A 26,905-nucleotide genomic window follows, 5' to 3' on the forward strand; every position below is an offset into this window, starting at 1 on the left:
AGTAGTGCACTAACCTGAATCACCATTCTTACAGGTGTTTTTTCATGTACACAAATCAAAATACATTCATACAGAGAATTTCTTCAAAGAATGATCAAAGTTGGCCTCATTAATTATTAAATGAGAGAGGCAGAATGGTTTGGTTGTGCTGTTATGTGTATTGTCCAGTGTTATGTATTGTTGCTGTTATTGTTATTATCAGTATTATCATTCTTATTATCAGTATCATTATTATCATCATCATTATATTTCCATACAGGGAATGAGAGTTATCATTTGCTACTCTCAGACATATAACACGAGTCACAGAAAACCTAGACCCATAAGTGATAAATAACATAAGTTTATGATGATATCTCAAATATCTTAACTGAGAGTACAAACATGCCTGTTGTACAAAGATGCTTTATTAACTCTAATACAAATAAACACTTTTAGTATTATTACAAAACAAACATTTCAACATGAAAAAAGATTTCTCTTTCTCAAGTCTAACTCCCTAAGAAGTCCAAGAGACATTAATATACACTATAAAGTCCAGACTATTTATCAACTATCAATATTCTTCAATGTCCACAACAATACAAAATTCTGTTACTATAACTTCTTCATTAAAACAGAAAAGAAATTACAGTTTTGCAGCATCCTGCATGTCCAAAAGGATGTATAAAAGGATGATTATACAAATGGCTGTACAATCAGCTGCATTTTTAAGAAAGCAAGAAAAATGTCTAACATGAGATGCTTGGCATTGTATGCAAGTTTTGAAACCCCTAGACACCTTGTGAAGCAGAATGACACTGACTTCAGGAGAGCTAGTCCAAAGAGAAAAATCAAGCACCTGTCCTTCTGTTATTGCCCTTTTGACCATTTAGCTTTTGCTTAAGCTGAAGTTACGCCAGCGTTTATTAACTAATCCACCCAGCCTGTTTCAGATGAACAAGGTAAGTTGCACTTTGGAGAGGCAGGCCTTAAGTCAAGAGAAAGCTCTCACAGTCAATACAGGTGTTGGTTTTTGAGCTCAGTTCCTGGACACCTTATCCCTGGTTGCTTTGTTGATCCTGTCTTCTGTCTGACAAGTCCCACACTGTGACATCAGCTTGCTTTTGTGTGTCTATGCCTTCCGGTAATAAAAGGATTGTTGAGGCTGATAACAGTCACAGTAATAATAATCATTCTAATGCCAAACTCAGCACTACTGCATAACAAATGATGTTTATTTCATTATAAGGAAGTTGCAAAGCAAAAGCAAAGTGTTTCTGAATACGGTTCTACAGTGTTCGCAGAATTAATCTTTTGGGGCAGCAGGCTTTATCCTGCAGACAAATTCATTTATAATCCTCTGAAGTATTCTACCATGTGACTTCCAGAGATAAAAGAGCCTCCTTTAAAGCATATTTCCACAACCCACACTGAGTGACGCTAAGTACTGTGGTATCTCTCCCATTAGATTAACTTTTAATTATTGCAATTTCTCTCATGAAAGAGACTGTAAGATATCACAGCAACTCTCTACACATTCATTCCACAGACAGAGGACATTTTATGTTAATTTGCTCATTTGTTTAAGACAGGAATTCCAGCAGTAAGTGACAGTAAGTAGAAAAACAAAGCATAACTCAATATATTCATGTCTGAGAAAATCTTACAGCAGCTTCTTTAACGCTGCCCTCTTCCTAACACTTTAATTATTCACTTCTTTTTAATAAGAAAATGCTTTCAAGTTTTTCAGACCACATTTTAGCTGAGTTATTATGGCATTTCTTTGGACATTGGCATGACACTTTGTTGTTACAGATACTAAAGTGTTTGCTTGAAGCTTCAGCACACAACACGAATTTGTATCTCTTCCAGAAATCTTACAGTATAAATGGGCACAAAAATCAAGAGGAAAAAGAAACAGGAAGCAAATAAATGAAATTACTTGTATTTGATGGATTTCTACCATCTGTTGTACTATGCTATCTTGTTACACACCCTTGGATGATATTAGCAGGAACCTGTCTAGCTGTACAGCATTAAAATGTTTTGTCTCTGTGTGATTTGTATGTGTCCAAAGAACATCAAAAGGACATGAATGCAAAATACACCATTAGCAGTGATCATTAACAGAGCTGCATATACAGAGGAACTTCTGAAGAGTATTTTTGTAGATGAGACCTCTCAAATTCTTGTCTATCATATACACTTGCAAAACTTAAGAATCTCTTTTGCTCCTCTTTCATGATGATGCAACATTTGCTAAGGATGTCCATCAGGAAAAGTCAGAAAAAGGACAAGAAGTGATCAAGTTAAACTGTTCATTGCACACATGAAATATTGTTTTATACACTTCACAAATCCTTTTTTTTTTTTTTTGGTAACCTTTTAGGAACACAGTGTATACAAACTGAGTTTCTGCATGCTATCTGCAACATGACACCTGTTCAAGCTAATTGCACGTGTGAGCAAAGGTGTGAATATCTTAACAAAGTATTAGTTATTTACCATGGCTTGTTTAGATTAACAGTCTGTAATAAAATTCTATATGGATTTTAAATGGTCCCCAAGATCTGCAAAATAATTTCATAAATAGTGGTTTATGGCATAAAAAGCACTGGAATTCTAGTAATAGTTTGCAGGTCTTTGCTCATTACTATGAGATTTTGAGAATTTGCTATAAAACTTCATTTGCTGAGTGGACTCACGTTTAAAAATCTGATAAGTGCTCATAGTCATCCACATAGAGCAGAAACCATCACATGGCAGAGGAGAAGCAATACAAATACAAATTCTTACCGAAACTTTTCTCTTTTTTTCCTTAAAAAAATATGTATTTATTTCCTCTATTATGTTGTACAGCTATTTTCAGCTGTGTCTTAGCGAGTTAATCAGCTGGCACCCTTTTTTAACACACTTCTTCACTAATCAGTGTATTAAAGTGCTAGGGGATCACTCAGATTGCTCAAGTAGCACTTCGTAGCACAGATTTACTCATTCAACAAATTCCACAGAAATGGAGGGCTATGAGTGTTATGAAGAAAGGGTATGAGAGAGAAGTTCCAGTTTTTAATAATAAGTCACAGACTTCAGGTCTCTGTTCTTCAGAGTCTGTTCCCAAACTCAGAGTTTGATAGAATAGTCTTTACCATACCAGCTTGGAAGAATCATCAGGATTATTGCAGGGATTCTTTCTCTTGAATCCCTGGGAACAGGTCCAGGCACCAGAAAACTGGTGTCCCCTTTCCTGTCAAAATGCCCAAGGCTGTCTTGCCCAGCTAATGCCTACTGGCCCAACACAGTGTATTTATCCTGATCCTGTTGAAAGCTCATCACTAACGAACATCATGCAGCAATGGGGAGTTAATGCTAAGCAAGTTGGAGGGATACTGCATGACAGAGCCCTTCTCTGGAAGGTAACATGTCACAAGGGAGCAGCTCCACCACACCTCAACTGGTCACTGCTGCTACCTGGGAGGAGGGCAGGAGATCAGCAGTGTCTATAAAACCACTCCTGTTGTCCCTCTGCTTGCCAGCTCCATCTCTTCTCCCCAAAGAGGCTGTTGGGTGCCATGCTTCTGCTGCCACTACAGCCATGTTGTCTCTGGGCGCAGGTACGTGGGGGCCAATAAGGGCAGGAAGGTGGAGGAGAATGTGGGTTGTTGTGCCCAATTTTTCTCGATCCCTGGTGCTGTAAGACTCCTGTGAGACAGCAGCCCAATGGTGGAGGGGCAGAGTAAGGGATGCCAGAGGCCTCCCTTTGCCCCAGTGTCTCCTTACAGCTCTATGCTCATTACAGCAAAGTCCTACACACAAATTCCTTGCCAGCAGCCCTCCCAAAGCTCCAGCAGACATTTCTGACACTGCAAGACTGTCATGGCTGTGTCAGCATCACCCAGAGGCAAAGAAGTGTGGCTGTCCTTAACCAATATATTCTCACTCCTTAGCCTTAGCTGACACTTTTGTCAGAGACTAGAAAAAAAGTATTCACTGCTGTCTTCTTTTTCCCGAGTCCTCATCTTTATCCTCTGCCCCTAAAGCAGAAGGAAACTTCTCCTATCTTGAAAAACAAGGATTTTTGTAGAGCTCTTTATATAGTCCTTGCTGAACCAAAGAAGTTATTGTAATGGCTTCTAGAGCTCTTCTGTAATAAATGAGCTTTTGGAGACCACCACCAATATGTTGTTAATGTTGTGGATTCAAAGTATCAACAAAAAGCTAAACTGAAGAGCTGAATCAAAATGTAATGTCTTAAAATTTACAGTAAAGATCTCTACTCGCTAACACAGATATTAGCATCACCTAGGAAAGGTTGTAAGTTCATTAACTAGGAACTTTGGCGTGGCAAAGTAGCAAAGAGGCTGTCACTCCCTCCCCTCTTCCTCCCACTTTAGGTGGACCCAGGCAATTCATGGGGACTGGACATCCAAATGTCCTTTTAAAATAGGGGCACCATTAGGTGAGAAAGGATATGCCCAGCCAAGTCAGAGCATGCAGTAAACCCACACAGCTGTGTTAGCAAGGGCTCTACTCCAAACAAGTGTGCTTCTCTTGGGGAGGCAGAAAATGGAGGAGAGATAAAAACATTGCTTGTATTTGGGAAATATTCAGCAAGAATTTAGGGGCACCTTAGTGATAAAAAAAGGAGTGTTTCCTACAGAAACAGTCACAGTAGAGCTACACAGCTGGAAACATGTATTTATTTCTGCCTCTGAACACACAGGAGCTCTAAATCTTGTGTCTTCTCTAAAACAGCTCAGAGCCAGTGGAGCAATCTCAGTTTCTCCCATCTGCAGGAAGACTGAAGAGCTGCCAGGAAAACCACCTGACACCCACTGTCTGACACACAGAGGTGCTATTATTTACTGCTTAGCAAGACCAGTGAACAATTATACTCAGCAAAGAAAAATGTTGTAGGTCTAAGTAATTATTTTACCAGTGACCTTAAAATATCCCTGTTGTTAGAGGAGTTTTCCTTGCAGAGCGCAGTGACTGTAATAGGATCAGGCAGTATGTTTCTTCATGCCAAGTCACTGAATGCTAAAATGATTTGTCATCTTTCGCCACAGGCCACTGCCTGACACACACATGCCACAGTCTAATGTCTCGCCTGCTTTGATATCGAAGTGTCTTCCTTCTGCCATTACCAATGAGAAGAAAGGCAAACAATGGCAACAGCTTCTTTTCTTTCCAAGAGAGTTTTAATTAAGTGATCTCAAATAGCTTAATGGGACTAAGGCAGGAGGAAAAAAGTTTTCTTCATAAAATGTATTAAATCTATAAATCTTGCTTACTCTCCCTGAAATCTTTTTTTATTTACTTCACAGTCATGTTATTTCATTCTCGTAGAGATTTATGGCAACATTATATGACACCTCCTGGGCTTTCACAGTCTATCACATTTTACAGCTCCCTCTTAATGCCATGGGTCATAAAAGACAAAGTTCATCTTATTTTACAAAGAGGGCGGGAGGGAAGAAGTTCTGTGCAGATCCTCCAGTCCCAGAAAGGCTTCCACATGCTGAAATGCACCATCATGAATAGATTGAGTCTTTTGGTAACAGCAACTCATTTTGAGGGGTGGGTGATCTGTACACAATACCCCAGAGTCCTGATTTCCCAATTTGAATCGGCAATGCAGCAACACAGCAAAGGTGTGCTCCAGGATGGAATCAAGGTGCAACTGGAGCACATTCCCAAGTTTGGTGTGGTTATCTCTAGTCTTCCTGTGTCTGTGTAGTCAGTGCTATTCACTGATGTGTCTTTGCAAGGCTGGCTCAAGGAGATCACTCTTTTCAAAGAAGTCTTAGAGAAAAATGCCCCTTTCTTGTCCATCTCCTTTTGGGGAAAAGAAATAAAATGGAGAAAAATCAGGTGACAGCTAAACCATCACAAGATTCTTCATTCAAATGAAAGGGGTCCTTCCGATGGCAAGTGGCGTTATAATTATAGACTAGAAAAGAGCAAGATCAGCAGCTGCTGCTGCTGCTGCTGCTTGCGTTTGTTCCCTCTGTAACTGACAGGACAGAGTACTTGGCAAAAACAGACTTCCAGAAGTGGAAAGACATTTTAACCCCTGTTCTTGTCAGTCCAGTCCTCCTGAGGCTCGGCAGCAGCAACCCCTTGCTTCAGGTTAAGGGAAGAGCAAGGTGACTACTGCAGACCTGAAAGGGACTTTGGGACGCCTGAGGAAAAGGAAGGATCCAGGATTTGCCTTCGGGCTTGGACTGCTGAATCAAAATAGCAGGTCAGTGGATATAGCGTGAGCTTAATATGCTTTTACAGTGGGCTTAATGCAAATCTCTGTCTCTCACTTTCTCTACTATGCCATAAACCAAAAAACAGGGTGATACAATGACAAGGGGCAGGTCTGCGCAAAGGCACTATTTATTTATACATTCTGTAATGTACCTTTCATGGTCAGTTAGAAAACACTGATGGCTGTTACTTCTTACTGTGGTTTCTCTCTGAATCCTAATGCATCCTGAAATTCTCAGCCGGGAAAAAATGCCACTTACAGTTGGGCTCAATATGGGAGGTGAGGGGGGAAAAATATTTTATTTTTGGGCATTTATGCCTAAAGGCTTCTGATGATCTTAGTAAAAGCAAAGTAATATATAACTGTGCTTTCAGCCTGTGCTTGGGAAAGTTTCAGACAAGGAACAAACACTGAGCAAGAGGAAAAGTAGTGACATGGATATGAGCCAAAGCCTCCACAGGCATAAAATGGGCATAACTTACGTCCTCAAAACTCACAAACCCATACCAACAGAAAGCTTAGCCTATATCTGCTAATAAAGTTAAGGGTAACATGATTAACAGAAAAATCTTTCATAGCACCGGTGCCTGTGGTATCTAATCTCTCTGCCCTTCTTCGGCCTGGCCAAGTCAAGCCAACACTCATGCAGGAATGTGCTGGGAGGCATCGTTATTCTTTGCTCTTCCTGTCTGTCTCAGTTGTAGCTTTTTAATTTCCTGTGACCATGAGTAATGTTGGAAAGACTTTCAATCAACATGGTGCCTGTGGACCAACGGTTTGGGATCACCAGGCAAGAACTAGACCCAGCGCAAAAACTTCCCAGTTGGGGGGTGGAGGGTGGGGGGCAGAGCTGTACCCAAGTGACTGTAGCTGTTCCCACAGAAAAAAACCCACAAGTGCAGGTTTAAATTTGTGCTTGCTATGTTGTGAAATCTAGTCAGAAGACATATAGCTGTCTTTCATAGCTTCATAAATGGTTCTTAGGTCACCTAATCTGACCTAATGTATATTTTAGGACATTACATTACCCCGAAGTCCCTAGTGAACCCAATGACAAATGTTCAATAAAGCATTTGCTTAGCAGGAAGCTAAAATGCAGTGCATCACAGGCAAGGCAGGGCAAGGGAACCAATCTGGCAAAGCCTGAAACTGCTTTACAGTCCCACTTTGCCCCCTTTCAGATGCAGAAATAAAAAGCTATGGGCATGCAGTGCCTCCCAAGCTAATGTGAAGACTTTATATTCACTAATATCTATTGGATATTAGTGGGGAGATAGAAACACACTTCCTGATGACAAGGCTTGAGCACACATGTTTCCTAGCATCAATGGGCAAGGGCTAAGCCTCCTACAGCAATCCCAGGCAACTCAGTGTATTAAGAGTATTTTTTTACCCCATTCCTCCCCTATATCCCAGCCATAGACTTCTCCCAATGTTTATTAAGCTCTGTTTCTACTGGAGAATGGAAATTACTGCTTCCATTTTCTTCAGCGTTGCATCCTAACTACAGGCTTTTTAACAGACAGGACTGCATTTTTGCATGCCAGTCAGCCAGTTTGGCTTCTGAATTGAACTTTTTGGAGTTCAACAATGGCAAAAAAAATGTAAAGGCCTGTGCCAAGTCTCAGAAACAGGAAAACTATCATTTGGGTGCTGAAGAATAAAACCCATGCATCATAAAAAAAGAATAACACCAAAAAAATCTCCAAGCCCATGCTGGCAAACCTCTAGCAGTCATTCTGCAGATGAGAAGAGACAATCTGTCAGCAATAGAAGGCTTATGGTGCCTTTTCCCTTCTGATTCCCTTGGTGACTAAAAAATAAAAGTATCACTTTAACAGATTAATTTTAATGGCTTATTTTATGCTCTGCATCCGAGACATATCCAAGTTGCATAAAATGCTATCAAGCCATCAATTAACTAGGGGTTCAGACTTTTTTCCTGAAAGTAAGTGACCTACAGTGGCATCAAGAAAATACAGATGATAATTATATTTATGATACACTATAACTACCTTGAGCCTTTGTGCTTGTCTTAGTTACTGTCTTTCTTGCATGCTGTACAAAACTGCTTTCATCCATGTTTGGAATTAGGGTTTTTTTTAAAGCACACACAAGTTCCTGTATCATCTCCCTATACTGGGTAAGCAAGTAACAAACTCAGCATGAAATGTTTACATGTATGCTTTCAGTACTGCTTTAATTACAGTGGCACAAGCTGTCTACCTGAGCAACCCTATGGCTTTTTTTTTTTTGCATGGCCATGCAATGCTGAAGTATTGATGAGTATGTCTAGCTGCCAAGCCAAGAAATAACAGGGTTCCTCAGCTGTTCTCAGCTGCTGTCATAACTGTTAATGAGAGAGGCAGTCTCCAAATCTCATTTGGTTTTAGATGAGTATCGTTACCAAAGCCAGCTAAAAATACTGTCTGGAGAGGAAGGTGAGTTTGTGGAATTCAGCTTTACTTCTCGTGATGGGGTGCTGACAAAGTTTTGGAAAAAAAGAAAAAAATCAAGAAATTTACTTCCTTTTCTTTGCTCACACCAGGCTGGAGCAAACTGAGAGTAAGCAGAGACTTGAGAGGTGTAACATGTCCCTGCTGCTGCTACCCAGGCAGGTGGCTACATTCGGTGCTAGCTGTTGCTTTTGGGCAGTCTTTGAGATAAAGCCGTAATACAGCTGCGCATCAGTTGACCTGCAGGTCTCAATAGGGCTTGTAACTTCAAGGTTTTTATTTCTCTCTCTCTTTCTATATGTATAAATATGGGCAGCATGTATTTATGTATACTACCATATACTACTATAGGCACAGGCTGTGTCTCTCTGTGTGTATATCTATGATCTGTCTATACAAGGGTACATTCAGTTAGGATACACTGTCTAAAACGTTGTTGGTTTCCTGCTTCTCTTCTGCTGTTTCTAGGCACAGCCTGCCAAGACGATGACAGTCACTTATTCCAGCAAAGTAGCAAATGCCACTTTCTTTGGATTTCACAGATTACTCCTAAAGTGGAAAGGCAGCATCTACAAATTGCTGTACAGAGAATTTATTGTTTTTGCTACTCTTTACACAGCGATAAGTGTATTATACAGGTACACTCTTTCCAATTCACATCTCATTGAATGTTATACTGAAGTTTCACACTTCATAGTGTTAGGCTGATGAATGATGAGGGGGTGGGGGTGGCTACTACATAATTACTGTTTTTTTCTTGGACCTTTTCTAATGTCCTTTCCTTTCCAAGTTTACTTTAATGTTCCAGGGGAAGCATGTAGGATATAAATCAAATGCTGTCTATTATATTCAGCCGATTTTACTTTCAGCTCAGTATTGAGCAACAATCCTACTGAAGTTAGGCTAAATAAACACCTACAGCTAGCCCATGTTATATAGCTTTTGTCAGTCTGATGTTGAGTTGACGGTGGCAAGCGTGCCTCTGCTTTGAATGATATAGACTTTTCATTCTACTTGCAGAACTGTGCCTTCAGTTGTTCAGTGGTAATTTCTTTAACAACTCTGAAAGGTAATAATTTATGAGTCAGGTTATATAATCAGGAAAAGCAAAGTTTTGCTTGCAGCTAAGATGGCGTGAACAATTTTGTTTTTAAACTTGCAAACTGCATGGAGACCAGACAGGTTAATACCTCTATGTCACCCATCACCTGGGAGGGTCACATAGGAGAGTTACTTCTTGCACCAAGATGTGAATTAAACACCCGTATGACAGCTGCAGTGCATCAGTTAGTACAGTGAAACTTTTAATTGGTGAAGTACACTACATATAAGTATCAAAATCATGATTCAGCTCTTACTGTGATCTGTAATCAGACCTCAGTGTTTGCTTTTTATGTGAAGCAAGGAGAAAATGAGCTTCAGTTTGTCTGTGATTAATCACTAATTTTCAGAAATGTTCAGTAATCTATGCCTGTAAACTCGGAAAGAAGATTACAGCATTCATGTGTAAAGAAACACCAGTCTCACACTTATTTAAATTAATCTAGTTATACTGAAATGTAAGGCAATTAAAGACAGTAGTAAATACACCATGGAAAGCCTTCTATATACACTCTAGGTTTTATTGCACAAGTGTAAGCAAAACTTACCAGATACTTTTCATATATTCTTTTTATATGAAATCAAAGAACAACTGTAATACTCATCTATACAAATAAAAACCCCTGTTTTTATTTAAACTTTCTGTATTGCATTAGATATCTTTCTCCATGGGCAGGAGCTGTCATGTTCGAGTCATCTTCTATCACCTAGTGAATATTTTCCTCACGGCACAATAAATAAAGTTATTGCGATTTTAATCTTGTGGAAAAAGAAATTTCACAAGAGTGAAAAATGATGTAACAATGCAGCACTTTCAAATAAGAACAATTACAGATTGCTAGTTCAAGCTAAACTGAGCATTTATTAAATAGCCTTCTGAAAAATGAGAATAAGCTCTACATGCAGACTTATGGCTTATTGTCACTGTTGTCCTGTGTGAGATAGCAAACTAATTCTCCAAGTGCATTGATCCAGTCAAATTAGTCATGAGAAAACTGCAGAGACCAGGGAATAATATTGTCTTCTCCTCCAGCTTCTTTATTACATGCCAGAAGTGTTTAGCACTTTAAGACATTAACCAAGGTTGTTCTTAATTGTACATATCTATTATTTCTATGTACTTTATATTTATAGCTACTTTGTAGCTAATGCCAGTATATTATGAAAGGACAGATACATTTTATTTTTGCTGCAGATTTTTTCTTACAGGTAGCCAAAAACGGTTCTTTGAAAAATTAGCAATTTACTGTGACAAATATGCTGAACAAATCCCAGTAACTTTTGTGCTTGGTAAGTACCAGTTACATATGAAATTATTCCCCAACTCTGTCTCTGTTTAGGCATTTTGTGAATGTCCATGCATGGAAGCATTTCAGAGCTGAGGGGCATATGGGAGGTTAGAGGCTCACAATGAAATCATCGTCTCCCAACAGGTCTCCTTAAATTCAGGTCACTTGTGTCACATCAACACTTGTTCTCATGCACTTAGTATACCAACAAAGAAGTCTCCATATGTGTGTATACATATATAGTGCCCGTTAACACTCATACATTGTGCCTGATCTTTCAAAGCACTAAATCCACTCAAGATTTACTACAGAAGAGGAAATTTGGAAGTTCACGTGTGCGAGATATTCAGGTGGAACAGAGCATTAAGTTGCAGTGTCTATTAAATAATTAGCATTGATTGCATCCTGGGTTTTGACGTGCCTTACTGCATTTATTCTGGGAAATGTAGCAGCTTAATGACATGAATAACACTCTGCAAACTAAATCAAAGTACCCTAAGCAGAAATCCTGACAAGCACTGGACTTTCATTTTTTCTTCCTTCTAATCCTCAGGTTTCTACGTTACTTTGGTGGTGAACCGCTGGTGGAATCAGTTTGTGAACCTGCCATGGCCAGATCGACTGATGTTCCTCATCTCTAGCTGTGTCCAGGGCAGAGATGAATATGGGCGCTTGTTAAGGAGGACTCTCATGCGTTACGTGAACTTAACATCCCTGCTGATCTTTCGCTCTGTGAGCACAGCTGTCTACAAAAGGTTTCCCACCATGGACCACGTGGTAGGGGCAGGTACTACCAAGTCCTTCTTCCCAGAATGTCTTTCCTTTCCCTCGCAGGGTCTCAGGGAGGGAAGGAGCCAGACTCATTTTTTCTTTCCTCTTCTGCCTCATGTCTGCTTCATACTAACCCACGTTAGTATGAGCATCTTTAATGCTCTTCATCTAGTGATGCTATAGAAACAAAATGAGTTGAGGCTTCTACATGAACCTACTTTCAGACACCATGGGGCCTGCCCTGAACAGACAGGTGTATGGAGCAAATACAACATTCTCCGAAGCATGAAAAATAATGTAGTTGTGCTGTAGTATGATACAGTTGTAATTGTGACTTGTTATACAGCATTGCCTTGATGTCTAGAGTATAACCTTGTCTTGAGTATCAGAGACTGTTCTCTGCAGGCACTTCACAAGTACAGCTTTATCTCAATTATTTGTAAGTACATTGTGTAGGTCATAGATTTTGTGGTACACTTAAAACCCTCCAATGGCAAGGGTATTTTCTTTACATTTATGGTCTCATCTTAAGCTTAGTTTATCAAGAATAAATAAAGTATTAAGTATGTATTTATTTCTGTTTTGGTAACAGAGTGACTATGACGATGGGGAAGAGAGTTAAATCATGTTAGAGTTTGCTTGTCTATGAAGGACTGCTGAGTATTTAAAGGCAAGGTGTGATGCCGTGTCTTCTGACTGGCTTGGTCAGAGTCAGGGGTCAACACCAGCACAGGGATGCGAGGATCAGTTCATACAAGTTATACATTTTCTTATTGAATGCCTTGCACTTCTTAAAATTCTTACTTTGGCAGAGATTAGTAAGCAGAGTTGTAGCAAGTTAAAATATGCAGTGTATATATACATATATACATTTCAAATACTTGTGAGAAGCTTTGGATGTTAAAAATGAAACCCAGGCAAAGTACAGAATGCACTGACCTTACTGAAAAAGAAAAAAGAAAACCATTTATGTTAGATTCAGTTGGGTTTTTAACTTCCCTGTGCTGTTCAACAAAACTGTTTACCTGAGCCTGCAAGAGGTCAAGGCAGCTTCTGTTACTCTCCCCAGCAATCTGCTTCTAGTACACACTGGAAAATTACAACATTTCCAGCAGGCTAATCCAGCTCTGCCTCCCTATTGCTAAAGACAATCTGTTCCAAAAGAGACAAAATGTTGCAGCATTGTAAAAAAAATGTAGACTGGAAGACAAGTGTGGGGTTTTTTCCAACAGTGGAAAATATTCTGTAAACTCTATGACTAGGTATTGATAGTGTAGTCATCTCTGTGGATTTCAGTACTTATTCTGTAGGCTTTAATATATATTGTGCCACAGAATTTTTTGTTGATGCAGTACTGAGCACTTGAGAGTATATTTTGCTCCTATTAACATCCAGCAATTAAGACAGTACTCTGCAATTATCCTCTCCCTAGCTCCCCATGGCAGTACATATCAGACTGCATGGGAGTGCAACATTTAATATGAACGTGCATGGCAGAATCTAATACGTACAGCACAGTCATCATTGAAACAACTTGTGCCGATTTTGCATTTCACTATCCAACTGAGAACTGCCGCAGCATAACTAGTGCTATGCATTTCTCTTTTCAGCAAGTGAACTGCTTAAATTTGTAGGTCTTAAAACTGAGAACAGTATCATGGTAATCTAGTCTGACTCATCCATAACACAAGGCATAAAAGCTTACTCACGACATCCTTTATCGTGGTGCAGTTTCTGACTGAGCTATAGTATCTTCTAGGAATATAACCATCCCTGATTTAAAATTCAGCTGAGTATAATGGAGACTACATCACATTCTAGTGATCACAAGGGTGAACTTGCTATCAAAAAGTGAAATTTTGTTCTCAGTCTGAACTTGCACAGAGTCTTCTTCTAGTCACCGGATTTTTGTAACAGATTTGGGTTATTCTTTCTTTCATTAGACGAAAACGCTGTTTTCTCTCAATAGCTACCCGTTAGCAGAGTGCATGTAGGCATGAATAAACTTAGGAGCTTCACTTTCTGTAGTATCTCCCTACAAGGGATGGTCTTAGGTGGCAAATCTTTTTCCAAACTCTTCTAAACTGTTTTTCATTTCTTTACCTCACTTTATGAAGCTGTAGGCAGTAGGTGCATGTAGATTTATGACATTATGATACTGCGTACTGCGGCACATATGCCGTAGGCATCAAATGCCTAGCAGTAGCCTTGAGTGTACCAATCCTGTTGACTGCAAGACCCAAGAGAGAAGTTAAGTGCTGAAGAACATAAGTCTTAAAAATCATGCATTATGAGTTAGCAGCTGTGCAGAGAGCAGCCCAAAACAGCTGATGGGAAACAATGAAGAGAAACACGAGGCATGAGTTCGGCGACATGAATACTTACAGATGGTTGAAGTCTGCAGTCCCAAACTCTCTGCTGGAGGGAAACACCTAAATTCTTTCACACACAACACAGAAATAGAGAGCAAAACTTTGATCTACTTGATCATTTTTAGCACACTCTGGAGAGTGTGGGAGATGACCACTGTTCATTCCTTCTTCTCTAACAATCCGTCTTCCAATTATTTGATGTGGGTACTCTGAACCAGCCTTGTCTCAAGCCATTGTTTTGACAAGAGAACTGAATACTTTTCAAATCACTTGAGGGACAGCACAAATTATTTTTTTTCCAGCCAGGCTTGTGTTCTCATCAATAATAGTCCCATAAGATCACTTTGTCCGACACTGTTTGCATTAGTATCCTTTGATTCCTTATTGATTGCATCCATGTCAAGCTTCTTATACTTTGCAAGGATACTGTGTCCTGTCATTCCTTACGCCATTGTTTTCAAGATCTTGGCACAGTATTTCCTAAATATTTCCCGATTTCTAGAGCTGCTCTAGTCTTACAGTGCTTCACAAAAACAGCATTCTTCTTCAAAGAATTCCTCAGTTAATTCTTTGAATACTCTTGAAAAAAAAATATATAGTGTGACTATACTTAGAAATCCTTTGACTTTAATAGCTGAGGTTTGACATTCTCCCCTGTATTTGAAAAAGTGTTTCTTTACCACCACATTAACAGCAAGCAATTCCAAACTACGTGGTTTTCATATTGCCATAACCTTCACCAGGAGGAAGAGCAATCCAGACTATTTTCTGTGATAAGAATGTTAGCCATTATTAATATTAATCAAAGAGAATATTTAATTAATATAAACACAAACACCTTGCAGATGATGACTTCCCAGAGCCACTCAAGTGATTTTCATACAGTGTTTATTCTGGACTGTGAATTTTCTGGTAATCTGTCTGTCTTTTTCAGCCCCATAGAAACATCTTTTCCCACCCCATAATGAGCAGGCTGGCCAACCAAAAATCAAAAGCAGCCTGAAAGACTGACTTGTAGGAGTCATGACTAGCAGGTTGATTTGTCTGATTGCCTGTTTCTGTACAGTTGATTATGAGAGCCAACTGCAAACTACCCAGAGACTTTTTAAAAGCTGCATCTTATTCTTTTCTCAAATTCCAGTAGTTCTATATCTTGCTGATGAACTTTAACTCTTCCATAGAATTTTCTGTCCAGCCCTTGGGTTCCTTCTCAGTACTCACAGTATTTCATACCTCCAGTAATTAATTGTTGCAACTGTATGACGCTGACATTTTTCTCACCAGCAGAATATTTAAGAAGGTCACCATATTTACAAATCTCCTTTCACCTTATTCAAATTTTTGTACAAAACACAACTGAGTTTGTGTATTTGTTTGAGGTTTATTTGCTGCTTCATGCATCTTCAGCAATGTTAGCAACAATGGGCCAATTCTTAGTTGGAGACTAGAAAAAAAATTCTGTCTATTCTCAGTTCCCTTATTGAATTTTCAGCACTCAAACTTGTAATTAATTGGCTGAGCCAACCATTTTGAGTCTGTCATGTTGCTAACTTTGTCTTGTTTTAGAGCTAAGGTCAATACAACAAAAGAAGCCTTATAGTTATCCTGGTATGAATTACACACTCCTGAACAAAAACCAAGATCCCTCAAACCTGAAGATTGCTCCAATTGCTGAGAACCCAGGATTTAGACACAGGAAAATGTGGAGCTCCCCGCATGAATTTTCTAAGGCTGTCCCTCTCAAAGGCTGGGTGGAAGGAGGACAGAAGCAGAGCAGAGCTCTCTTATCCAAAGGAGTGGAGGTGTTGCTCCTAAAACCAACTGCTCCCATGCCAGTCCCAGGCAGTAAGCTGTTCTGATGCAGGTTTTATCACACACAGCCCTGGCTCCCCTGCTCTCTGACCTTGGACTTGCTTGCAGCAAGGGGAAGCTGAGCTTCACAAGGCCAGAGCAGCTCTGCAGGAAATGCAATACCTTCCCAGCACACCAGCAAGGCATATTGCCAGGCAGAGGGCAGCTTCAGCCTGCGACCTCACAGCACATTGTCTGTTCTGGTGTCCCACTAGCTGCGGGATTTCTGAGTGCAATTCCTTTTCCATCTCTTTGCACGCCTTCGTAACCCCAAGGAAAACATGAAACACAATCTGGCAGGGAAACATTTTTCTGGCAGAAGGCACACTCACTGTTGAGTTCTGTTTCATGCATATCCTCTGTTGCTTGCTCATTGCTTTGCAGATTTACCAAAAAAATATCGGAACCCAAAGGTCATGTAACTGCTCTTACGACATACACTGAGATGCTGCTAAAAGCCATCACTGATGCAAAGTGACAGTTTCTTGACTGATATATCCAGCTTCTTGTTTTTCTGAAAGTAGATTATGAAACTAGAGAGTAATCTGTACAAATCTTAGTATCATATCTATCTACAATATGTCACCAGTCAGATATGAGAACACAGTAAGAGTAAATTATTGTCTGTATTAATCAAGAGGGATTTTGTGTAGGTAGTTGTTGCCAAAAGAAGTTGTTTCAAGCAAGAGCCTGTCAAAAAGCTAAACAAAAAGAATAGGAAAAGGCTACTAGTTAGAATTATAAATAGTATTTAACAAAGTTCATGTTCAAAATTTCTAATATAAGTAGCACTTAAAATACAGAATAAATGAAGAATTTTGGGGTTTTTTGGGGGGTGAAACAGGTTTTATGACAAGATATGAGAGAAAACTTTTTGATGACCTGAGGTCTCCCCACTTGAAATACTGGGTTCCGTTTGTCTGGTTTGGAAATTTGGCATCAAAGGCACGAAAAGAGGGAAGAATTCGAGACAGTGTAGATCTGCAGACACTGATGAATGTAAGTAGAAAAAGTAAATCTACAGAAAACCAATCTGAAATCTCTATGTGTTAGCTTTTTGCTTACATAATTTTGTTTAGTATGCACAGCTCTCCAGTATCACCTAAACGATCTTACTCAGGATTTATACCACTTTTCTCTGTGTACTGATGCACTCAAGCACACACAGCAGCAGTTTGCTGAGATTGTATTTTTATGACTAAGAAGATATTAATTGAAGCAACAAATTGACAAGTAAAAAATTATAGTAACTTCATACTTGTTCCATTGCTGCAGAAAAAAAAGAGTAATTTGACATTTTGATGATTTTAATGTCAGTTTGAGGGAAGATAATCTCCCTGAATATTTCATGAAGTGGTCAAACATCCTTTTTATGACATAATATATTCCCCTTCATGTATCACTAGGCTGTGGATAAGATAGAAACAAAAGATCATTTGTGAAGAAATACATAATATACTGAGCATTCCAACTCCATAAAGAGAGTATTCAAGTGTGACAATGGGGTGCTGGATATAGTTATGGTATCAATTTATTTATACTAAACTTTCATACCTCCCTGTCCTTTTATGTCTGAGAAAAAATAACTGTAACAAAATATTTCTATTTTAGAACTGAATGCCATGCAGTTGCAGTTTGTTGGGGTTTGGTTTTTCTCTTCTTTTCCTTTTAGGAGATGAATAAGTACCGGTCTTGGTGTAGTCTTTTGTTTGGTTATGACTGGGTTGGAATTCCACTGGTCTACACCCAGGTACTGAGCTGTTATCCTTTATAAAATTCAAAACACAATTTCCACAGAAGGTAAGCTTGGTGCAAAACATCCACAGATTCAACCAGAGTCTCTGAGCTGTTATGCCCTCATTGACTCCCACAGGATCATGGACACCTGGCTAACTATTGAGGTGATATTTAATGCAGAGATGTTTTGAAGGCCTTGCATAATTTGGGAAAGGGGAGGGAAGCATGGAAATATTTTTCTCTTTCCTGGGTCTTCTTCCTGGCTATAGTCATTGTTGTGGACTCTGTTCATAATACCTCCCTACCATTTAGTAAACTGTATGCCAAAAGGCAGTCAGAGGCCTTGCATAAGAATGTATTACTGCATGATTTCAACCAAGTTTCATTCTTTGCAGGTTGTTACTCTCGCAGTCTATACTTTTTTCTTTGCCTGCCTGATAGGGCGCCAATTTTTGGATACTGACCAAGGGTATCAGGGACATGACTTAGATCTTTACATTCCAATCTTCACCCTGTTACAGTTCTTCTTCTACGCAGGATGGCTCAAGGTAAACTAGCTTTCTGGAAAGGTCATTGGGGAACCCTCCCCAAGGGGGCTGGTGAAGATATCAGAGTTGAATTCAGGGCAGCAGATTTGTAGCAATTGTAGCAAAGCTGAAGTCACTCCAAAGTGTTCTGTGGTCTTAAAGAAACTTCATGCAATGCATTTTTAATTCCACTTGACAGATCTTACAGTAAAAATACAGTCAGAAACCTGAAAGAGCCCATCTTAGTAGGACTAGTGCATCCACATGCCAAGACTCCTCAAGGGACTATTACTCCAGCAAAATTGGGTCTCAGGACTTGGACAATAAAATGACAGTTGAAAGATTTGTAAAAACCAATCTTTCTCCCACTCTGCTCTGTGATGGGCAAATAGTGCTGCAGAACTGGCATGGGCTGAAAGGGACCAGTTCATACTTTCTTCTCATGATCAAAGGCAGCCTTTAGTGTCTGCTGTTAGCTTAATCAGGTACAGGCAATTAAAGGTCTCCAGTTCCAGAGGGCTATCAAATAGTGACAGGCAATATTGGATACAACCACACAAAAATGCTCATTAAAAAGAAGAGTTATAGGAGAAATTAGATACTACCCATCACACCATCGATGCCTGCACAGTTAAACACATCGCTATCGATCTTATAGTCGACTAATTAAGCCACATACTGCATGGCAATTCTCTCCTCTGCAGTGAGTATCAAGGAAGAATGACTGGGAAAAAAGTTTCAGCTAAAAAGCAAATTAGTACATTAGGGTCTATGTGCAGTAAGATTTCATTTTGGGATTATTACTCGGATGAAATCTTAGAGCTAACTTTTCTGTTAGAATATAAAATGCACAAAATTGTGCCATTTTCGAGCCCCCTTCCCTCAGCCAGCTCCAAAGGGCAGAGTAGAGAGGCAGGCACAATGAGCTGGAAGAGCATGGAGGAAAGCAAAGTGCCTGCAGGGCAAGCTCTTCCAGTCCTGTGTCCTAGAAAACTGGCAGGGGAAAAGGGGTTTGCCACACAGGGACCAGCCTAGAGGGGAGTGGGAGAGAGGGGAAGGGAGGCTAGTGCAGCAGAGGGAGCACACTGCTCCTGCAGAAATGTGAGGCAATGTCTCCTAGGGTTTAACTAGCTGGTTAAAAACCGCAAGCTTGACCTCCCTGCTGGCGTTCCTGATGGAGGAACAGTTTCTCTTTCATTGGCAGTCAAGGCTGTCAGTAGCATTGCTTCCAGTTAGGCTCAGGGCTTCCAGCCAACTCCTGGCTACAGCAGGTACGAGATGCCATTGTAGCTGAAAAATCTTGTGCATAAGGAAATGAAAGGGAGGAGAAGCAGTTTTGAAAAGCAAATTTAATATTGGCAGTGCTCCGTCAGACTTTTCAGGTTTGTCCAAACCTGAAGTGGCCCAGAATCAGGATATTTCTGTCTTGAAGGTTAGAGCATGTTTCCTGCTGAGTGCATTGGGGTTTGGCTGTCAGGCTGCAGAAAGGCCCCAGAGCTATTGACTTCCAGTAACTTGGCAATTCCTCAGAAATGATGGCTATATTGAGCTCATTCCTTGGCCTCAGGCCTGGTTTGTTACACCTACAATATGGGAGCAAAGTTTCCCATCAGGTGAGACACTTCTAAATCACCATTTTCATTACAGGGATAGACGGTCCGTCCAAATACAGGGCTTAGTTGTCCAGAAATACATTCCTTTCTAGAGAATAAAGTGTCTCACATGCCAGGACTAGGTCAGTCAAGTGAAAAGCTGCCACTGCTGTTCCCTGTATCTCAACCCTGCTCACTGTTTTTTAGCTCATGTGGCAGGTTTTGCCGTTGATTTTTGAGCGGTGATCCAGTGTCTTCCCTGGAGAGCCACAATTCAGTGCCTATTCTGTCTCATTCCTATTGCAGCACTTCCATAGCTGTACCCAAAATTTAACACCATTGACCGGACCAATGAGTATGATCAGAGGTGTCCCATCTCCTTTTTATTCCTCCTGCCTTACAGGTGTTTTTGTCATGCTAGTCCGCTCAGCAGTTCATTTGTTGTCTTCCACTGCTGGCCTGGGAAGTGGTGGCTTAGGAGAATCAGCAAGTGCTTACCCAATGGTACAACCCAGAAGCACAAAGGAATAAATAGCCAGGGAATGACCACTTTACTGTTGAAGTTACTGAAATCATAGCCATCCATAGCAAGGTTCACAAGCTGGGCTGTTTGATCATATAAATGCCTCATCCATATCCACGTTAAACTGAAGGCCTGGCCACTGGTCCTGTGCAGGGCCCTGGTCACTACCAGGAAGATCTGGGAGGGTCGGCAAGAATGTGATCATCTTCAAAATCAAGGCTTCAAAACACAAACAGAAGGAGAAAAGCGTGAAGGGGTCTCAGTGTACCAAGGAACTTAGAAAGAGAGAAGCAGTCCAAATTTCCCCAAATTTTTTCTTTAAAAAAACAAAAGTCATATTTCGTATTGTATTTCCCTCCTAGCAGCCATGAGTTTTCTCCCCACGATCTACTTTGGTAATCATGGGGATGAGGAAGTTGTCTCTGGGTTTTTTCCTCTCTCTCTTTTTTTTTTTTTTCCATTTATTTATTCTGAGGGGGCAGGATGGGGCAGTCAGAGCAGTTTCCTTTCCCAGCCTAGTTACCTGCCTAAGGCTCTTCACCACAAAGGTGTCTGAGCTCACTATTCAGATGTCTCTTCCACAGCATGGGTTTCTCTCCTTCAATTTTAATGATTTGATGTACAGAAATCCAAAATAGCAGGTTAGATTAAAGAACACACTCAGATCCCCTCTCTTGGCTTTGTCTAGCATGATGCACAGGGCCCACTTGGGTCAAATCTTTTGGTGGGACGCTTTTCCTGAAAAGATTCAGAGGGATGCCATCAGCAGCATCCCTGATACAGAAGCAGGGGCTGAGGGCTGAGCTGAAGTTCTTCTTCCTCTGACAGACTCCAGCTGCAGGGTTTGGGAGTACTGGCCCAATGGGCTGGTGGGGTGTTGCAGACCATAATGAAATAACAGGGCCTCTAGCTGCTAAATCATTCATTTAAATCAGCCAAAGACAACAGTAAGGAAAGGTAATGACTATCTTATGTGCCAATTACTGTGGCCCAGACTTGTCTCAATTCCCAGGAGCCCAGCACTGACAATCATGATTGACAGCAGCAGTGAGGCATGGAGGTATGAATCTATAGGGAAAGCAAGCTGTTCCTTCACTAGGCTGGCAAAATCCTCACACAGGAGCTCAAGCTATGATTGCAAGTGACAGGCAGGGAGAGAGGGAAAAACCCAATCTTATTTTCTCTGCAGCAGCAGCCCTGACATGGCATGCCAACCACTATTCACTGTCTCATTTTCCTTTCAGGTTGCTGAACAACTTATTAATCCATTTGGAGAAGATGATGATGATTTTGAAACTAACTGGTGCATCGATAGAAATTTACAGGTTGCTGGTTTTATTTCTACTTCCAGCTTTACTGTACTGTAGGTTATCATTGCATTTAATCCTATTTCTAATATTGAAATACAAAATAAGAGCAACAAGTATTAGCAAAACAAATTAATTCCCTGAAACACCTATGGCTGTGATCCCCAGATTTTGTTTGTACAAGCTAACGTATCTTGATTTTGGTATTTGTCATTTATGATGCCTGACCTAATGTGCAAACAGCTGACCTCAAACTCTAAGCTCACTTTGTGCCTGGAAAAACAGACAATGTAGGTCAATCCTGTAAAATCCAAAAGCCTTCTATCCCCACACAGATAAGAACATGTTTTGCTAATCTGAATGTCTAGAGATTACAATATTGTATAGGAATCTTCCTTAAAAAAAAAAAAGCAGTGAAGATACCAAAAAGACCAAGCAGGGTCCTGAACACCACTTCAGGCTACTCATGCTATGGAGCCTCAGAGCCCTTTGTATAAAATATATTGGAAGGCCCTAGAACAGGGTGTTCACAAGCCTATCAGAAAGTTTCTCAACCTAATTAGCTCAGACCCCAGCTAATACTATACACAGGCTTCGCATAGCACATGGAGGATCACATGTCCATTTAACTGCATCATGTATAAGGAAAGGACTTCAATATGATGCGAATATCTTTGCAGCATAGAAGACTCAAGTTGCTATAAAGTATATGCATTCATGAGTATAGGAGGGTGTAGGAGGTGTATTTTATAACAGCGAGGGTCTTCCCAATGTCTAGGCTGGCATAGGCAGCTTACCTTAAAGGGTTTCTGAAAGACATTTTGAACCAGGGAGTACAGAGCAGAGCACAAAGCAGATCATTTCATATACAGTACTATGTTGAAAGTGACATGATTTATACCAAAAAAATCCAAGGTTTCACTTCTGGCGGTGGATGAGATGCACATGAACTTACCAAGGATGGAGAAAGATATTTACTGGAATGATTCCTCTGCACGGCCACCCTACACAAAAGCGGCTGCTGATTACTGTATTCCTTCTTTTCTTGGATCGACTATTGAAATGGGGTGAGTGGCACTAAGAGTTCTTAATGCCATCAGAGAGATCACCACCCCTACAGCCCATGTTGACCAACAGAGAGTCAGAGCAAGTCTGTGGACTGTGAAGATACTGTGAGTGGGGACATGACAATGGGAAATGATTTTAGAAATGAGTGGACAGGCTGATGTTGGTGGGACAATATCTCCAAGTGTTGCTCATGTGAATTGTGCACCCATAGCTTGAATTGTATAGTTAATGAATATGGTACATTTGCAGAGAGGGTTCGTTGATGGTCTCTGAGCACAAGATGGCACCTGAAGACAGTGATTGACCTCTCTTAGTTACCCTTTATTTACTACAGCATCTTCATAAATCCTCCAATTAGAAAAAAACAGCTTTTCCTTTGCTTGTTTAGTTACTAGATAATGGCTAAAACTAGTCCATATTTTTGTGAAGATAAACAAGAAATTACCTTAAACATTGCATGACTTTTCATTGGCTAATATTCTAGGTGAGGGAGTTGGAAAGATCAGATTTTGTGACGGGATGAAGAAGAGGAATTGCTTGCAGAGATTAACATAACCACTGCCATTATAAAGAAACATGTAGAGGATGTAGAATTGCCCTGTGTTGTCAGGATCAATATAAGAAATCAGTGATAGGCCCGTTAGCTTAGAGTTAAAACACTTGTGACATGCTTTAATGCAGAGCAGGTCAGTAAGGGTAAATACCACCATGCCTGAATAAATACCAGAGTAAGTAGGCATTTTTTATCTCAAAATCTTTTTTAAAACTTTAAAGTAGATATTTTTTTAGAATTTAAAACTTATCTCAAGAAGATTTATATGTTTTCAATATTTTCCAGCCTTTATCAAAATAAAATACACTTAAGTTTTTGCTTAATTTAGCATGGATATTGGTGTTTTCTCAGTTTTATACCTCCTTTTTTCCCATTTTTGCAAGCATTTTATTACAAAGAGGTTCCTTTTGTCACACACAGCCTTTTCAGAATTTATTTCCTTCTGGAAAAGCTACAAAATGAAAATAAAAGTAAGGAAGAAAGTAAAAAAACAAAGCAGAAAAACTCAGAATATAAAATTTCTTTTAGTGCAATTGCTAACAGAAAAAAAAGTGGCAAAGAAGAAATATTATTAAGCATTTTTTTTAATAAGAAGCACTTTATATAAAAAAGTGAAGAGGGAACTGAATGAGAGCTCCATGTTAGCCCTTGTGAAATGCACACAGCTCTGATGTGTTGACCTTTTTATTAATTATTTTCTCCTCTGAACTGTTCTATTGTCCATCTCTTAAAAAAGCAAAAAAAGGGTAGTTCTTAAGCAAACTTCAAAAACATCTAAGTCCATAGAAAATATATAAAACTTGAGCCCAAACCCAAAGTTTTCTCCAGGCCTTCAAGCCAACAGATGGAACAGGTTGCCCAGAGAGGCGTTAGCTGCCCCATCCCTGGAGACATCTAGCGTCAGGTTGGACAGGGCTTCTAGCAACCTGATCTAGTTGAAGATGTCCCTGCTTATTGCAGGACAGGGTTGGACTAGATGACCTTTAAAGGTTCCTTCCAACCCAAACAGCTATATGATTCTTTGATCTTCACAAACTCTGGATGAAGTTTCTCCATCCCTCTGGGTTACCGTTGCTCCTTGCCTCTGGTTTGGCCTGAGCCAGTTTGCCATCCTTGCCAGGACAAGGACAGACAGGTAACTGAGCAGGTTTGGCTTGTCTTCTGCATCAGTAATGTATATTGAATTGCCTGACAGACACAGCAATAGCAGTTCTCATGAACCACTGAGGCTGATCAGGAAAAGTGTACCGGGTACAAGTGGGACTTTGAGACACATTATCATGCCCAGAAGTCAGTAAGATTTGGCTATCTGAGTAATTCCAATGTTTTCTGAAACCCTTGTGCTCTGCTTCCAGTAGTTTTTTCACTCTTCTTATCTTTACTCAAAGGATTCTCCCAAAAAAGTGTCTGCAGCACAGACTAGGGTTTCTTTCTCCCTTTTCCCCCACCCTAAGTGCAAGCCTAACCATGTGCATCTGAAACATAAGGTGCAGCCCAAATACGTAATGGTGCCAGATGCCTGGCTGGATGCCCTCCCAGCCTGGTCCTCAGGAGAAGAGACACTTGGATGTGGACAGCTTTCTGTGTGATTTGGCTGCTCCAAAGGCAGCCTCATCCCTTTCATGCCTTTCCCTGGGAACTAAGGGCCTTTGTTCCTATGTCTTTCTGCTGAGACAGTGGGCTATACGTGCATGCAGGCCACACGCTTTCTATATGTAAGTGACACCTACTACCTGGCTTTATTTCACAGGTTGGCTGATACAGAATTCCTCTACGGAGAGGAGTGGCCCTGGGAAGAGGAGAAACACCGAAGACAACATTCAGTGCTGAGAAGAGTCAAGAGATTTCTCAGTGTCCATGAGGGCCCTACATCTCCAACTCACCGGCGCTACAGTCGTCAGACAAGTGAGAACTCGGTGTTTTTCCCAGCAGATGAAAAGGGGCACATCAGGCGGCTGCAGGAAATGCACACGAGAGGGAGACACTCGACCTCGAGCTTCAGGAAGAAACACGAAGGAGTTGACAGAAGTTACAGACTTCATAGTAGCCGAGATCTGGGACCCATAACTGAAACCTCAAGGAATGAGGCACAGTTTGGTGACAGTGACACCTCATCTGAGACTAACAAGCCAATTCCTGAGGTCATCATCTCTGAAGCTGAGGAGAAAGCACCTGATGTGCTGGGCAAACCAGATCTGCAAACAGAGCTCACCACAAGCATGGCAGAAGAGAAACTCCGAAGGAGCCTAACTGAGGAAAATGTGACTCTTATGGATGATCCTTTTTTCCCCCCAGAAATGATCACGTACCTCCCAGGCTCTGAGGTGCATCAGTCACTTCCTACAGTGATAGGTGAACCCAAATTTGAGCCTCATGGCAGTAACATAGCAGGTTTCGTAACAGATCCTGAGAGAAACCTTCAGCGATGGAGTTTACCAAGTTTCCATAGCCCCAGTACGGTGTCAAATACTGACACTGCACCATCTGTAACAGATTCTGAGACAATCTCACAACAAAGGACTTTCAGTGATGTTACTTCTGCTGCTGCTCCAGAGACATTTGAGATGCAGCACTTATGGGAAAACCTGGATAGTAAAGAAACAGCCATAGTAGAATTTTCTAATGAGAAAAGTGAAAGAAAACTTTGATCACGCCTCCCCTGGTTTTGACTGAACTTCTTGTCTTTTCTTGAAAGTGGTTTTCACACATATTTGCTGAAAGTGCAGAGGGGCAGACATGATGCTCAGACAAGTCTTGAGCAACATCCACCAGAGGTTTTGGGCACCTAAATAGGAGGCATCAAAGTGATGTGCTTTAAGCCACTTGGTCACTGGCTGAAAATCTGTGACCCTGTGGAGAAAACATTTACGGGGAGAACTGAGAGCCTCAAGGAATGGTTGCAAACCATCAAGGGCACACAGCAGTAAGCTGTGTAGGCTCATGTAGAGAAAACACTAAGGTTATCAGAAGGGTATAGGTGGCTCTGTCCACTTTAAATCCACCCTGAACACTGTTACCTTTGGATGCTCCTTCAGATTAGGGTCCGTGGCATCCTTGTAAGACCCGCCAATAGTTTTGGTTTTTACTCAAGTGGCTAAAAGGAGAGGTGTGGGCTCAATTTTCTCCTCAGCCTGGAGAGATTCAGCCCACCATCTCTCACTGCCTGGGGGAGTGCTTGAAAAATCAGTCTCCTCTCTTGCATGAGGCAAGAGCCTGACCTACTCCTGTTGAAGCTATGTCACTAGAGAGTGGAAAAATAAAGGAATTAATTGTTCAGCTTCATTAAGAAAAAGTGAAGAGGCAAAATTGATGATGAGCTGAGCATGGGAGGTGTGAACCTTAGTCTCTTCTCCTTGGAGCGCGTATGTGGTGTGCCTAGCATCTGTCTGTATGTATGTGGTGTACCCAGGTGGCCTCCCTAGTGATGGCAGGGCTGTGGCACTCTTGAATAGTGATGGAGCTGCACGGGAAACTGAGCTTAGGGCTCCATTCTTGCAGAGATCTTCATCTGAAAGTGCAC

General features: G+C 40.7%; 1 protein-coding gene across 1 annotated transcript; it reads left to right on the plus strand.

Annotated features, from left to right (window-relative positions):
* Positions 1 to 9,180: 9,180 nt before the first annotated feature.
* On the plus strand, positions 9,181 to 26,033 carry BEST3 (bestrophin 3). The gene is made up of 9 exons (XM_010209832.1): positions 9,181 to 9,332; positions 10,991 to 11,085; positions 11,638 to 11,871; positions 16,923 to 17,077; positions 17,751 to 17,828; positions 18,211 to 18,363; positions 21,702 to 21,782; positions 22,680 to 22,831; positions 25,136 to 26,033. Exons 1-9 carry the CDS (start codon positions 9,181 to 9,183, stop codon positions 26,031 to 26,033), a joined length of 1,998 nt encoding a protein of 665 aa, XP_010208134.1.
* Positions 26,034 to 26,905: the final 872 nt, after the last annotated feature.

Source organism: Colius striatus, chromosome 1 (genome assembly GCF_028858725.1).
Source record: "Colius striatus isolate bColStr4 chromosome 1, bColStr4.1.hap1, whole genome shotgun sequence".
NCBI lineage: Eukaryota > Metazoa > Chordata > Aves > Coliiformes > Coliidae > Colius > Colius striatus.